At 42.0% G+C, this 16,386-nt stretch overlaps 1 protein-coding gene across 1 annotated transcript; it reads left to right on the forward strand.

Annotated features, from left to right (window-relative positions):
* The first annotated feature begins 15,200 nt into the window (after positions 1–15,200).
* On the forward strand, positions 15,201–15,911 carry LOC107474198 (uncharacterized). The gene is made up of 2 exons (XM_016093802.1): positions 15,201–15,397; positions 15,566–15,911. The coding sequence occupies exons 1-2, from the start codon at positions 15,201–15,203 to the stop codon at positions 15,909–15,911; spliced, it is 543 nt and encodes a 180-aa protein (XP_015949288.1).
* Positions 15,912–16,386: the final 475 nt, after the last annotated feature.

A 16,386-nucleotide genomic window follows, 5' to 3' on the forward strand; every position in this document is an offset into this window, starting at 1 on the left:
AATATAATAAAAACTAACTAAAACATACTAAAAACATACTAAAAACAATGCCAAAAAGCGTATAAATTATCCGTTCATCAAACCTGTGATGAAGAAGAAATATTGGGAGTTGAAATAATAATAAAAATTCCTAATTTCTAAAAATCCTAATCCTGATCCTAAGAGAGAGGAGAGAACCTGCCTCACTGAAAACTACATCTAAACTATGAAAAAAATGCTCTCTGAAATTCGCTCCCCATTCCTTCACTTTGCAGCCCTTGGTCTGTGTTTTCTGGGCTTGGATCTGGGCCAAAAGAGCCCATAAACTGCTGGGGACGAGATCTGTAATTTCTGGTGCGTAGCCTCTGTCACGCGTCCGCGTGGGTCACGCGGTCGCGTCATTTGGAGTTTTCCTTGTCACGCGGTCGCTTCAGTCATGCGTCCGCATCATATGCATTTCGCTTATGGCGCGTGATCGCGTCAATCACGCAGTCGTGTCACTGCCATTTCGCGCTGGCATGCTGCCGCGTCGTCCATGCGTTCGCGTCGCTACCAGTTTCTTCAAAAACTACATATTGCGCTTTTCTTCCATTTTTGTATGTCTCCTTTCCATCCTTTAAATCATTCCTGTCTTAGAAGATCTGAAAATACTTAACATACGAGTCACGGCATCGAATGGCAATAAAAGGTAATTAAAATTAATATTTTTAAAGCCTAGGAAACATGTTTTTCACATACATCACATAATAAGGAAGGGGAAGTAAAACCATGCAATTTCACATGCATAAGTGGGTGAAGGATTGAATAATTCACTTAAATTCAGCACATAATATATCATAAAATATGAGTTTATCACTCCACTTCAAAGATTATCTGACAAACATAAAAATCATGGAGGGGATGGAATTTGAATCTGGTCTCTAAAACTCATTAGAAGAAATTGATCAATCAAAAATTAAGTTTCTCCTAAAACAAAATGTTTTGACTTTTAAACTTAGTGTAATACACTAATACCCTTACTACCAGAATGTCACGATTCTAACTGCACCACTCTGATAACGAGGATATTACGGCCATTTCTATATATTTAATAACAAAGTAGGAGCCTTTACCTGAAATTTTTAGGAACTTGTTCATACCCTGGGTCAAGCTGTCCGACCCGGGATGTTCTACTGACAAATCGACTGATCTCTTCAGGTCAGGATAATCTGACCTCTTCTCAAAGAGCTTGGCCAAATCACCAGGAAGAGCCCAAAAAGGGCCAACAGAGAAACACGACCCAAATCCTAAGGCAGTCCAAGCCTATAAAGATAAGGGCGGTTCCCTTGAGGATAAGATAACATCACTCAAAGATAAGATAAGATAAGATAAAATAACTATCTTATCTCCAGAAAGGTCATTCCACACCATTATAAATACACTGGAGCACCCAGGTATAACTCATACTCTTATTCTATTAACAACCTGTTTAATACCCTTGCTAACTTAAGCATCGGAGTCCCTTGCAGGTACCACCACCCTCCGGTGACAAAGGATCAGCAGCATTGACAATCCAACAAATCAGACGCGGCAGCTCCGGTCACCACCTATACGCCGGGCACGTCATCTCCAACCAGCACAGAAGATCTCGACCGAGATTGACCTACAGTTTCAGGTAACCCTCGGAATATTGGCGCCGTTGTCGGGGACCTGGAAGTCATCTCATCATCATGGCGGACGACCATGACAATGAACATAATTTAGATCTAGAGGATAGAACGCAGCACAAAAATGCGGACACTACACCAAAGGATACTCCTCAACTTAACAATAAAAAGAATTCTCCAAACACGAGAGCTATGGAGGCGCTTCAAGACCATTTAAAATAACTTGAAGAAGAAGCCCTACGTCAACGAGAGGTTGAGAAAGACCTACAAAAGGAAATAAGGCGAAACTGGAAACTGGAGAACAAACTCCCAAAACTCGAAGCCGATCTCAAGACCAAAGCCAACCGATCCCATCACGAGGATAGCTCCCGCAAGGAACAAAATCCATTCACCAAGGAGATCATGAAGACCAAAATTCCAAAAGACTTTAAACTTCCCGGATATGACTTTGTACGATGGCACTACAGATCCCGGACATCATCTCAGCATTTTCAGAAGTAGAATGTACCTCACCGACGGCACAGATGCAGTTTGTTGCAAAGCATTTCTGACTACTTTAACAAAGACGGCAATTAGATGGTTCGACAATCTACCTCCTAGGTCCATCTCGAGTTTCGACGACTTAGCCAAGAAGTTTTTGGCCAGATTCTCCATCCAAAAAGACAAGGCTAAGCACGCCTCCAGTCTATTAGGAATCAAGCAAGGAGAACGGGAAAGTCTTCACAACTACATGGAAAGATTCAACAAAACGTGTCTGGACATACAGAACTTACCAACAGAGGCTGCCATTATGGGCCTCATTAACGGTTTGCGAGAGGGACCTTTTAGCCAATCTATATTGAAAAAACACCCCACATCTCTGAACGATGTACAAGAACGAACGGAGAAGTACATCAACATGGAGGAAAACTCTCGACAGGGAGAGACCTCAAAATCTGGATTCACCTATCCTTCTCGGGACAAGGACAAAGAGTCCAAAAAGAAGGAAGATCGACATGGAAAAAAAAATCAAAAATACCATAATTAGATCCCTCTTTAGGTGTCCCTTGTGGATGTCTACAGAGAGGTTTGTGATGAGCGGATAATTTATACGCTTTTTGGCATTGTTTTTAGTATGTTTTTAGTATGTTTTAGTTAGTTTTTAGTATATTTTTATTAGTTTTTAGTTAAAATTCACTTTTCTGGACTTTACTATGAGTTTGTATGTTTTTCTATGATTTCAGGTATTTTCTGGCTGAAATTGAGGGACCTGAGCAAAAATCTGATTCAGAGGCTGAAAAGGACTGCAGATGCTGTTGGATTCTGACCTCCCTGCACTCGAAGTAAATTTTCTAGAGCTACAGAAACCTAATTGGTGCGCTCTCAACTGCGTTGGAAAGTAGACATCCTGGGCTTTCCAGCAATATATAATAGTTCATACTGTGCTCGAGATTTGATGGCCCAAACTGGCGTTCCAAATCAGCTCAAAACTGCCCGGCGTTAAACGCCGGAACTGGCACAAGAATGGGAGTTAAACGCCCAAACTGGCACAAAAGCTGGCATTTAACTCCAAGAGAAGTCTCTACACGAAAATGCTTCAATGCTTAGCCCAAGCACACACCAAGTGGGCCCGGAAGTGGATTTTGATGTAATTTACTCATCTTTGTAAACCCTAAGCTACTAGTTATCTATAAATAGGACCTTTTGCTATTGTATTAAAGAAGCTTTTGATCATGTTTTTATGATTGAACCCTCTTTGGGAGGCTGGCCATTTGGCCATGCCTAGACCTTGTTATTATGTATTTTCACCGGTGGAGTTTCTACACACCATAGATTAAGGTGTGGAGCACTGCTGTACCTCGAGTATTAATGCAATTACTATTGTTCATCTATTCAATTCAGCCTATTCTTGTTCTAAGATATTCATTTGCACCCAAGAACATGATGAATGTTTCTGTTCTACAAGCAAACAAGGCTTGAATGTTTATCTCTTGGATCCCTTAATCGGAATTTTCGTGGTATAAGCTAGAATTTATGGCGGCATTCAAGAGAATTCGGAAGGTCTAAACCTTGTCTGTGGTATTCTGAGTAGGATTCAATGATTGAATGACTGGGACGAGCTTCAAACTCCTGAAGGCTGGGCGTTAGTGACAGACGCAAAAGAATTAATGGATTCTATTCCAACCTGATTGAGAACCGACAGATGATTAGCCGTGCCGTGACAGGGTGCGTAGAACATTTTCACTGAGAGGATGGGAGGTAGCCACTGACAACGGTGAAACCCTACATACATCTTGCCATGGAAAGGAGTAAGAAGGATTAGATGAAGACAGTAGGAAAGCAGAGAGACAGAAGGGACAAAGCATCTCCATTCGCTTATCTGAAATTCTCACCAATGAATTACATAAGTATCTCTATCTTTATGCTTTATTCATATATCATCCATAACCATTTGAATCTGCCTGACTAAGATTTACAAGGTGACCATAGCTTGCTTCATACCAACAATCTCCGTGGAATCGACCCTTACTCGCAAAAGGTTTATTACTTGGACGACCCAGTGCACTTGCTGGTTAGTTGTGCGAAGTTGTGATAAAGAGTTGAGATTACAATTGTGCGTACCATGTTGATGGCGCCATTGATGATCACAATTTACGCACACCAGTTTGCCACACTGAAAAAATGCCTCTAGCTCGACCACTCAAAGGCAAAAAAGGAGGAGAAAATCGGACCGAATATTGTAAATATCATCGAATTTGTGGGCATCCCACCAACGAATGTTTTGACTTAAAGAATGTCATAGAAAAACTAGTAAGAGAAGAAAAATTAGATCGGTATCTGGCCACCCGGGACGATGAGCAAAGAAAAAGAAGAAGAGAAGAAGATGTCGGACGAACCGAGTGATCACCTCGTACACTAGAAAGACACGTTCACATGATACCCGGTGGATTTACGGGGGGAGGAATCTCCAAATCATCTCGCAAAAGACATCTTAAAGAAGTATATCATGTTGAGGAGAAGGAGGAAACACCCGACATCCCCACGACGATCCCGTGGTCATCACTGTTATATTGGCAAACACAAATCTCCACCGCACACTGATAGACCAAGGGAGCTCCGCCGACATCTTGTTCAAAACTGCCTTCGACAAGCTCGGCTTAGAAGAAAAAGAACTCAGAGCATATCCGAACAGCCTGTTCGGACTAGGAGACACCCTGGTTCAACCGCTTGGATACATCTCGCTCGCACAACCTTCGGAAAAGGAAACCAGTCAAGAACACTCAAAATATATTACATCGTGGTCGACGTAAGTTCAGCCTACAATGCCTTAATAGGTCGGACAACATTGAATCAGCTCGGTGCAATAGTCTCGACTCCACATCTATGCATAAAATTCCCAACTACAGAAGGGATAGCTACAATAAAGGCAGACCAGAAGACGGCACGCCCCTGTTACCATGAAATCCTAAACCTCATAGGCAGAGGAGAAGAATTCCACACAATCGAACTCCGGGGAGTGCAGAGACAGGAAGAAATCTGCCCACGACCCGAAGGGGAAATAGAGAAAGTCCAGATCGGGGACACACCAGACCAAACAACCAATATCGATACAATTCCAAAAGGAAACATAAAAGAATCACTCATACAGTTCTTGCGAGATAACGTCGACCTCTTTGCATGGAAGGCCACAGACATGCCCGTCATAGACTCCAAATTAATGTGCCACAAGCTAGCAGTCTACTCAGGATCTCGGCCACGACAACAGAGGCGTAGAAAGCTCGGACCAGAACACTCTCAAACTATGGAAGAGTAGGTACAAGCTCTACTAGAGGCAAGGTTCATACGAGAAGTCAAATACCCACTATGGCTAGCTAACGTCTTCTTGGTGAAAAAATCAAACGGGAAGTGGCGAACGTGCACCGACTACACTGATCTCAACAGAGCCTGCCCAAAAGATCCTTATCCACTCTCAAGTATCGACGCATTGGTCGATGCCTCCTCCGAATATAAATACCTTTCATTTATGGATGAATACTCGGGATACAATCAAATCCTAATGTATCCACCCGACCAAGAAAAAACTTCCTTCTTAACCCCAAAAGCAAACTACTGCTACATCGTCATGCCTTTCGGTCTTAAAAATGCAGGAGCTACTTACCAGAGATTAATGAATAAAGTCTTCACGGATCACATCAGAAAAATCATGGAAGTCTATGTGGACGATATGTTAATAAAGACACAAAATGAAGAGACGTTATTGTCCAACTTGAGCCAAGTATTCGACAATATAAGACGGCATGGCATGCGACTCAATCCTACAAAATGCACCTTCACAGTAGAAGCTGGCAAATTCTTGGGTTTTATGCTCACACAGAGAGGAATCGAGGCAAATCCGGATAAATATGGGCGATACTTGACATGAAGAGTCCGACTTGTGTCAAAGAGGTACAACAACTCAACGGGAGGTTGGTAGCCTTATCCAGATTTCTAGCCGGATTGGCAATAAGATCTCTTCCCTTCTACACCACTCTAAGGAAAGGAAAGAAGTTTGAATGGACAACGGAGTGCGAGCAAGCCTTCCAAGATTTCAAAATGTTCCTGGGACAGCCACCTATCCTAACTCGGCCACGGAAAGGAGAACCACTCATATTGTACCTCGTGGTAGGAAATTGGGCAGTAGCCTTAGCACTAGTTCGAGAATACGACAGTGGGCAACAACCCCTGTACTTCATCAGTAAAGCATTACAAGGATCCGAGCTGAACTACCCAAAAATAGAAAAGTTTGCCTATGCTCTCATACTAACATCTCGACGACTTCGTCCATACTTTCAAGCCCACACCATTAGGGTTCGGACCAACCAACCCATAAAAAGGATTTTACAGAAAACAGATCTGGCAGGTAGAATCTTGCAATGGGCAGTCGAGTTGTCCGAATTCGATCTCCAATATGAAGCTTGGACATCCATCAAATCACAATACCTGGCTGACTTCATTGCAGAATTTACAAACACACCGAAAATCCCCACAAAATGGAATCTCTACGTGGATGATTCCTCAAATAAAACTGGAAGCGGCGCGGGTGTAATAACTGAAAGCGACCAAGGAACCCGAATCGAACTCTCCCTCAAATTTGGGTTTCCTGCCTCAAATAACCAAACAGAATATGAGGTACTACTAGCTGGTTTGAAGCTGGCTAGGGAGGTTGGAGCTCAAAAGCTTATCATCTTCAGCGACTCACAAGTAGTCACTTCACAAATAGCAGGAAGCTACCAAGCCAAAGATCCCACCATGAAAAAGTACTTGGACAAAACCAGGGAACAGCTCAGACAACTCGAAGAATATGAAGTCCGTCACATACCCCGATAGCAGAATGCCCGAGCTGACGCACTCTCAAAACTAGCCAGCACCAAACCAGGGGGCAACAATAGAAGCCTCATCCAAGAAATTCTGCAGAACCTATCAATTTTGGAAGAAGAAAAATTCCTAGCCATAACAGGTCAGGATCAAGGATGGATGACTCCCATAATTAATTACCTTAAAACAGAAACACTTCCCACAGAGGAAAAGGAGGCAAAAAGGTTAAAACGGAAAGCACAACACTACAATATCATAAACAACACTCTATACAAAAGAGGGATTTCAATACCATTATTAAAATGTGTGCCGACTTCCAATACAAAGAAAGTTATAGAAGAAGTACACAGTAGCATTTGCTGCAATCATCTTGGAGCACAAGCACTTACCAAAAAAGTACTCTGGGCAGAATTTTATTGGCCAACTCTACAAAAGGAAGCCACAGAGTTCGTAAAGATATCTCCACCATGTCAGAAACATGTCAACTTTCACATCGCCCCGCCGGAAGAACTCATCAGCGTAACCTCACCTTGGCCATTCGCAAAATGGGGACTCGACCTTCTTGGACCCTTCCCTCAGGAATCGGGACAAGTTAAATTCCTCATAGTAGGGGTAGACTATTTCACAAAGTGGATCGAGACAGAACCCCTAGCCAATGCCACTGCTCAAAGAAGTCGAAAATTTCTATATAGGAACCCATACTCCATTACCACAGACAATTGTACTCAATTCACAGATGCAGGCTTCAGAAAGTTGGTGGCCGACTTGAATATAAAACAACAATTCACTTCCGTAGAACATCCCCAAGCCAATGGACAAGTCGAAGCTGCCAACAAAGTCATATTGGCTGGGCTGAAACAGAGATTACAGGACGCAAAGGGAGCATGGGCTGAGGAGCTCCCACAAGTCCTATGGGTATATCGAACAATGCCACATTCTACCACAAAGGAATCACCCTTCCGATTAGCGTACGGAATGGAGGCAATGATCCCAGTAGAGATTGAGGAAGGGTCACCTAGAGTGATCCACTATAGCGAAGAAGCCAACTTCCAACTTCAAAGGGAAGAACTCGACCTACTTCCAGAAGTCCAAGAAAGAGCTCGGATCAGGGAAGAAGCATTAAAACATTGAATGGCTTTGAGATACAATTAAAAGGTAGTACAGCGAGTTTTTGCTGAGAACGACCTCATCCTAATCCGAAATGACATCGGAACAACTCGACCTGGAGAAGGAAAGCTGGCAGCAAACTGGAAAGGATTCTACCGAGTCATAGAAGTACTTGGAAAGGGCTACTACAGACTGTCCGAACTCGATGGGCGAAAGCTTCCTAGGTCATGGTACGCCTGCAACTTGAGAAGGTACTACAGTTAGAGATGATAAAGGATCTTAGGATAAGGCGCACTCTTTTTCCTGAAAAGGTTTTTTAATGAGGCGCCAAGCCAAGACCTACAAATCACCCGACTTAGAGGGATAAAACTCCCGCATGTATATATTTGCATTTTCTTTTGAATAAAATCTGTTTAGATCTTCTACAAATGCTCAAGCCGCATTAATCTGAAACAGTCATCGTCCAATTATAAAGCTACAAATCGGTAGAAAGTGAAAATTAAATTCACTACACGATCACGATAAAGACCAAAGATGAAAACCAAATTCATTAAAAGGTCGACCAAACGAGGGTTAAACCCAATCTCTACAAAATCGGCAAAGATGAAAACAGAATAATGCAAGAAGTTATAGAAAGTGATCCATAGAAAGGACCTGACGAGGTCCTAATAAAATGGATTGCTAAAAAATAACTTAAAGACTGGCTGACGTAAAGAAGTCGGACTAGTCGCAATAACCAAAGTTATAAGTAAATCCCTGGAAAGAGGTCTAGCCAGCCCTAAAAAGAGGATTACTATAACTTAGAAGTGCCCGACGTGATAAAGTCGGCCCAAAGCATAAAAGTTATAAAAGTAATCCCTGAAAGAGACCTGAACAAGGTCCAAGAATGAGGATTACAAAATAACTTAGAAGGGCCCGATGTGATGAAGTCGGCCCAAAACATAAAAGTTATAAAAGTAATCCCTGAAAGAGTCCTGAACAAGGTCCAAGAAAGAGGATTACAAAATAACTTAGAAGGGCCCGACATAATGAAGTCGGCCCAAAACATAGAAGTTATAAAAGTAATCCCTGAAAGAGACTTGAACAAAAGTCCAAAAAAGAGGATTACAAAAAATAACTTAGAAGAGACCGACATGATGAAGTTGACCCAAAACATAAAGCTACAAAAGTAAACCCTGAAAGAGACCTAAACAAGGTCCAAAAAAGAGGGTTACTAACAACTTGGACAAAACCGACATGACGAAATCGAAAACCTCAGTGTTATACAAAGTAATTCCTAATAAAGACCTGAACAAAGTCCAAACAAAATGAATTGCTGGAAATAACATCAGGCAAAGTAATCAAGCCAACCCAAAGAGGTCAGACAACGAAAAGTTCCAACACTCTCAAAACCTAGAAAGGTACCAAGACGAGTGTAGACAGACATGATATAAAGACATAAAGTTATAATAATAGCAAGCTTCAGAGGCCACTAAAATCAGCCCCAAAAGCTTGGAAACTACTTTGTTTTTTAAAATAAAGTTGCTAAACAAGCAACTAAAAGAGTATCAACAGTCAGCAAACATTATTTAAAAAATAAAGAGTTTCAAAGCCCACAAGCCGGGCTATCTACACAAGCAATTAGAAAATTCAGTTAACATCCGAAGGCTTCTCGACAGCATCAACACAGGGTGAGGGAGGGCGAGTCTGGAGAGGCACTGCATCCACTGTCCCATCATCTCTATTCAAGATTCGGCAATCAGGATCTAATTTGGGATGAACGACCTCAGAGGAAGGAGTTGAAGAAGTCGGCACAACAGAAGGTTTGGCGGCAAGCTCAAAAGGAGACTCAACATCATCATCATCAGGATCATCAGGGACAATCTTTCCATCCTTCACAACATTATCCAAACTGAATAGAGCAAGGTCGACCTCCGAGGCAAGAACCCGAACCTGCTCCTTCAGGTTCTCATAAGCAGCATTTACGCTGCCTACAAGGAGACCCTAGGGCTCGAAATAATCAACCTAGGCCGACTCTAACTCCTCTCTGAGACGCATCACTTCCCGGTAGGTCGTGACGTAGCTTTCTTTGTGCCTCAACGCCGTGTCTTCAGCCAACTGTACAGAAGCCGCCAAGGCAACGGAACTAGCCTTTTTACTCTCCAACTCCTTCTCCAGCTTGGTCACTTTCACTTGGAGTTCCTCCTTCAAACCCTTCATTCTGTCAAATTCCCGCTTAGCCTCCTCCATAAAGGCCTTGGTGGCGTGAAGAGGAAGATTTTGGGCAGTTCGGTACAGGGCAGCTTCCATATGTGTCATCTTAATGCTACTTCGAGTTATAAAATCTAAGTGATAAAGGAGAGAAATATCATCCATAGAGAGGGCACCATAAGGACCAATCTGCTGGTCGACAAATCCAATGGGGTCAAAATCAGGCACATCCAGATTGAAGGGTTCAACGGTTCGAGGTCTTTTGGAAGGAGGGACGGCCGTAGAAGAAACCACAGCAGTAGTAGAAGACTGTGGAGGATCCACTAAACGAACCCAAGGAGTAGGGATCATTCTCATCGGGCCAGGGGAACTCGGCACAAACGGCTTCAATGAGACTTGAGAGGACCCTTTCCCATCCGTCTTGGTTGAGATGTTCTGAGCTGCAGTAGCCTTTCTTGCCTTTTTGAAAGCTTTCATCGCATCATTATTCTTGGCCATCTCTGTAAGATAAAACCAGTAGTTTTACAAACCAGGAAAGAAGAATAAAGCAAAGTAAAAACAAGAAGCAATATATATCAAGTAATACCCAATGCAGCTCGGATGAGGGAGGGGTCCCCCAAAGATTTTTTAGTATCCAGATGAGGAGGTTCCCCCCAAAGGTCCTCCAAAACTGTTACAAAGGCCTACTCAATCTCGTCGAGCATTTTCCACGTATATCGGGATACTACTACATTCTGCTGCCAATGCAGAGGGAAGGATGGATCATCATTCGCTTCCAGGAAAAAGGGGCGAGCTCCCTCAACAGCTCGAACCTTGAAGAAATAATTCTTGAAGTCCCTAAAGGACTCGTCATACATGGTAAAAACCTTATGTCCTTGTGCAGATCTAAAAGAAACCCACGTGGCTTTCTTTTTTGAAGAAATCCCGGGCTTAGTTAAAACAAACAAATAAAGGAAAAGAGTTTGAGAAGGGGTAACATCTAATTCTTGGCAAAGAAGCTGAAAAATCTTAATAAAGCCCCTGGAGTTCAGGTGAAGCTGGGACGGAGCTACATTACACGACCACAACAAATCGATCTCAAACGAAGTAAAGGGAAAAGTGATGTCCAGCTGGCTGAAAAAATAGTCGTAAGCATAAAAGAAAGGGTGCTCCCCCTGGGTCAGGACAGGGAAGAAAACCCTCTCCTCAAAGTCAGGTGCCACCAATTCATAATTCCTCTCTTGATCTCTACTCTTACAGAGACGGTGATGTTTCCTAAGCTCCACACAAAATTCAGCATTTACCACAGAAACACACATCAAAACAAGGGAGTCTAACCAATCGAACATCCCCTCAGGGACCTTAGAGGATGCCTCTATACTATTTTTGTGAGAAGACATGGCCAACTAGTCCTACAAACAAGAAAAGGAGATTGGATTACTAAAAAACATCTCGGACGAAATCAAAAGAACTCAGCCAACATAGTCCAGCACAGTACAAACAGCAAAAGGAAACCCCAGGACCTACACCAAAAAGATCCAGGGGCATCCTTTGGAGGCAATCAGGGAACAAGGATTCAGGAAAATCTACAAGACCAACGTCCCAACAAAACTCGCAACAAAGACAAAGAGAAACCCTTTCTCAAAAAGCAACATCCCAAAAAGAAAAGAAAGTCATTACCACAGAAAGCCATCAAAATAGATACTTTCCAAATTCACAGCAAAGAAAGCAAGAAAGCTATCAGCATGACGAAAAACATCAAAGGAGCAATCTTCCAGGAAAATAAATAATATGAACCCTAAAATACAGAGGGATCATTTCAAAATCAAGAAAAACCCTCGAACAGTAAACAAGCAGGCGCACAGTGATACGAAAAGATTCAGATTTTTCAACATGCACTTCAAGAGAAAAATCGAAACTTTATCAAAAACTGAAGTTAAAACGATGAAAGAGAAAGTAAAACCAACTTGGAGAAAGGAGAAAGAGCTCTGAAGAAAGGCGAAAGCCGGAGCGAAGAAATCTTCCCTTGAGCAAAGCACAAGACACAGCGTCAAAAAACGAAAAGACAAGCTCCAGGTGAAATAGAAGAACGAAGAAAAGAGGGAAGTTACAGAAAAGAGAAAATCGTTTCTTAAAAACAAAATTCAAAATAAAAGCCAAGAGAAACAGAGCATCAAAAACCAATTAATGACGGCATTAAAACCCTCGCGCATTCCCAAGGCTAGGACACTAATACAAAAGCGCGTGCTTTTAGAGAAAACGAAAGAAGAAACGTTCCGCATTCAAAAAAGAACTCTACAAAGATAAAATCGACAAAATGCTCGAGTTCGGCTTCACCCGAGAAGGTTCGAAAGTCCTAAAACTAAGACTCGACCTCCAAATAAAGACCGAGCTCGAGCAGGGGCACTGTTCATGTCCTGGGTCAAGCTGTCCGACCCGGGATGTTCTACTGACAAATCGACTGATCTCTTCAGGTCATGACAATCCGACCTCTTCTCAAAGAGCTCGGCCAAATCACCAGGAAGAGCCCAAAAAGGGCCCAACAGAGGAACACAACCCAAATCCTAAGGCAGTCCAAGCCTATAGAGATAAGGGCGGTTTCCTTGAAGATAAGATGACCTCACTCAAAGATAAGATAAGATAACTATCTTCTCTCCAGAAAGGTCATTCCACACCATTATAAATACACTAGAGCACCCAGGTATAACTCATACTCTGATTCTACTAAAAACCTGTTTAATACCCTTGCTAACTTAAGCATCGGAGTCCCTTGTAGGTACCACCACCCTCCGGTGACAAAGGATCAGCAGCATTGATAGTCCAACAAATCAGACGCGGCAGCTCCGGTCACCACCTACACGCTGGGCACGTCATCTCTAACCAGCACAGAAAATCTCGACTGAGATCGACTTACAGTTTCAGGTAACCACATTCACATCATCAAAGCATTCTTTATTTACAACCATAGTCTATACAAATAATATACAAACATATATTATGATTACAAGTTACTGTCCCTCTTTAGAAAAACATAACCAATAACAAAGGGGAGGAAAAATAATAACTAGATACAAATTAATCCTCAAAACAAACTACTGTACGTCCAACGCTCAGTAAGCTTTTCAAAGGCTTTCTCGTCTATTTTCCTGAAAAATATTGGAAGTAGGGGAGTAAGAACATAACCTAAAGGTCCTCCGTAGAAGAAGAGAATGCCACAAACTTTTTTTATGAAAGCTTACGTTCTTTACTTATTTGTTTTGAAATCATTTTCACTTAGCTATATACAATTTTATATCCAAAAGTCTCTTAGTCATATATGTTAAAAAATCAAAGTGAATCTTTAAATATTTTCTGTAGGATTCAAAGACTCACCTAAAGATTTTCTACCCACTAAATTACCATCTCCTTTTCTTATACATTCAACAATAAACTAAAGTCTATGGACAAATTCGAAAGTTGATCTGCCTCAACCTCCATCACCTCCTACACCAGCAAACATGTAATACCCGGTCTAACCGAAATTAATTAAATAATAAGTTAAATAGGAGCAAATATGGTTGGAGGATTTGGCAATTGGAATTTGATGATTTAAATATGATATTTGAATTCACTGAATTTTTCCGAGTCGGAAAACATAGTTTTCTGCGTAAAAGCGCGCAGTGAAATTTTGACCGGTAGTACCGGCTGAGACCTGTCTGGTACTGCAGTTGAGAAAATTGATTATGAGTAAATAAGATTAAGAAATGAGTAATTATAAATAGGGGAGGTAGAAATATTTGAAGTGCAATTTAGAGCGCTAATCTTAAAGGTTTTGCTCCAAAATTGGGCCAACGGACAAAAATAAGTGAACCGGGCCTAAGTGGGCCCAAGACCCAACATATATAAACATTAGTTATGAGCATTTCAGCTCATTTTACCCTAAAAGAAAGTGTTGGGGCGCTGAAATTGAGAAGAGAGAAGAGAAGAGAGAAAACCTAACTCTCTTAGATCTTCAAACCACCATAACTTGAGCTACGGAACTCCGATTGACGAGCCGTTTGCAGCGACATGTCGCTCTTCTCCTCTTCTACAATTATATCTAAGTTTTGTGGTGAGTATTCCATTCATCTCTAACTAATTTTCGAAATTCTCCACTGTTACATGTTTTTGGGTAGTTAGTGTTGAAATCTTGTAATTTTGGGCGTTTAGGGATACTCCAACATAGATTCTAAGTGGGTTCTATCCCTACTTCATGTGTGCTGAGGTAAGAAGCACTGAAACCCTTGTGATTTGTCATTTTTATGAGCCTTAGGTTGATGTATGTATGTGAAATTGGTTATGTTAGTGTATTTGGTGATTTTGATGCACGATTGGGAGGTTGGTGTTGCTTGTGGAGCTTTGGTGCGGCTTGGAGCTAAGGGTTGGTGGAGACTTTCATAGAAGAGGCTCAATTGGTTTGGCTACAAGAGGTACGATGTAAGTTTCATTTAAGTACCGTGTGGTGTGATGAGAATTCCTAGGCTAGATGCCCCTAGGATTAAGTTTGGATGTAAATGGTTGGTGCTAATATGCATAGTTGGTATGTAATGCGAATTAATGATTGGGTTGAGAATTGTGTGGCCTTGTATGCTTGGTGTATTGATAATTGATGTATTGGGTAATGAGTATTGATTTGTGGTTTATGTATTTAAATTGTGAAATTGGGCCGGAGGCCGTAAATTTTGGGCCGGATGCCGGAAAGAGGTAAGGAAGGTAAGTTGATGTGTCCATTTTATGATGACACAAGTGATTGGATGAATTTCAGATAATGAATATGCGAATGATTGGGTTGGTTATTGAATAATAAGGTTTGAGGAGTTGAAGTGTGGAATTTGGTAATTTTGGGTGAAATTATATAGATGAGGTATGTTTGGTTTTGGTACTAGCACGCAGGAACTGGAAGTCAACTCGAATAACCCGGTAAACCTTATGGTGGCGTTGGAGAATATGGCTACTGCTATGCAAGCCACTGCGGAGGCTTTTGGACAACAGATAAACAATAATGGCAATGGCAGAAGGGAAGCTCAGGGCCCGATGACACTGGCAACTTTCTTAAAGGTTAATCTACCTAAGTTCAAGGAAACCACCAATCCGACTGAAGCTGATACTTGGTTTCAGGCCATGGAGCGAGCACTGCAAGCGCAGTTGGTGCCTGAAGAGCAGCGTGTTGAATTTGCTACCTATCTGCTCACGGGGGAAGCATCGCATTGGTGGCAAGGGGCTCGACGTCTCCTGTAATAGGGGAATGATCCTATCACTTGGGATGCCTTCCAGGTGGAATTCTATAAGAAATACTTTCCAAATTCCGCCAGGACGGCCAAAGAATTAGAGTTACTGCAGCTGAAGCAAGGCGCTATGTCCGTATCTGAGTATACAGAAAAATTCGAGGAGCTATTCTGGTTTTCCCGCATGTGTCAGGGAGCTCCGGGAGACTTTGAGGAATGGAAATGCATTAAGTATGAAGGAAGACTCCTGAGCAACATCTTAAGTTCAGTGGGACCAATGGAGATCCGAACTTTTTCAAAGTTGGTGAATAAGAGCAGAATTGCTAAAGAGAGTGTGAAAAGGAGGGTTGTAGAGAAAGGACGTCATAGAGAGAACAATCAGGGATTCACACCAAGGGGTCGAGAGTTTAAGGAGAGAGGATACATACAATAATTTTCCCAAGGACGGAGTAACTTTGCGACGAGTGAGGAGTCCCAAAGGAACGGTAAGGGAAAATGGGCAGCAGCTGCTTCTGATGTTTCAAGTTGTCGGAGATGTGGAAGTCATCACCCAAACAGGCCGTGCCGATTGGGGTTAGGTGTATGTTACAAGTGCGGGTTACCAGGGCATGTATCGAGAAATTGCCAACAAGGAGAGAGTCAGGATGCGGGCTGATTACGATAGTAAGATTGAGGTAATTGCAATAATCAAACTTAAAGGACAGTGCGTGATTTTATTATATCGCCTGTACAGTAAAACTGGGAATGTCGAGCTTAATATTAGACTGAGAACAAACCGAATGGTTCGAGTAAGGATTTGCCTTAATACAAATGGATAAATTCCTGTGATACAAATGATTTTCTGTTGAGAATGATGTGTTGTGTTTGTTATGTAGTTGGTTGATTTCTGGATTTTTGGCAAAACGGAT

This window comes from Arachis duranensis, chromosome 2, assembly GCF_000817695.3.
Source record: "Arachis duranensis cultivar V14167 chromosome 2, aradu.V14167.gnm2.J7QH, whole genome shotgun sequence".
Lineage (NCBI taxonomy): Eukaryota > Viridiplantae > Streptophyta > Magnoliopsida > Fabales > Fabaceae > Arachis > Arachis duranensis.

What these genes read in the sequence shown, in the direction of transcription:
- LOC107474198 (XM_016093802.1), top strand. Translation starts at nt 15,201, where the DNA reads ATGGCTACTGCTATGCAAGCCACTGCGGAGGCTTTTGGACAACAGATA. An exon ending in GAGCGAGCACTGCAAGCGCA is followed by an intron (nt 15,398 to 15,565) that starts GTTGGTGCCTGA and finishes AAATTCCGCCAG; the next exon opens with GACGGCCAAAGAATTAGAGT.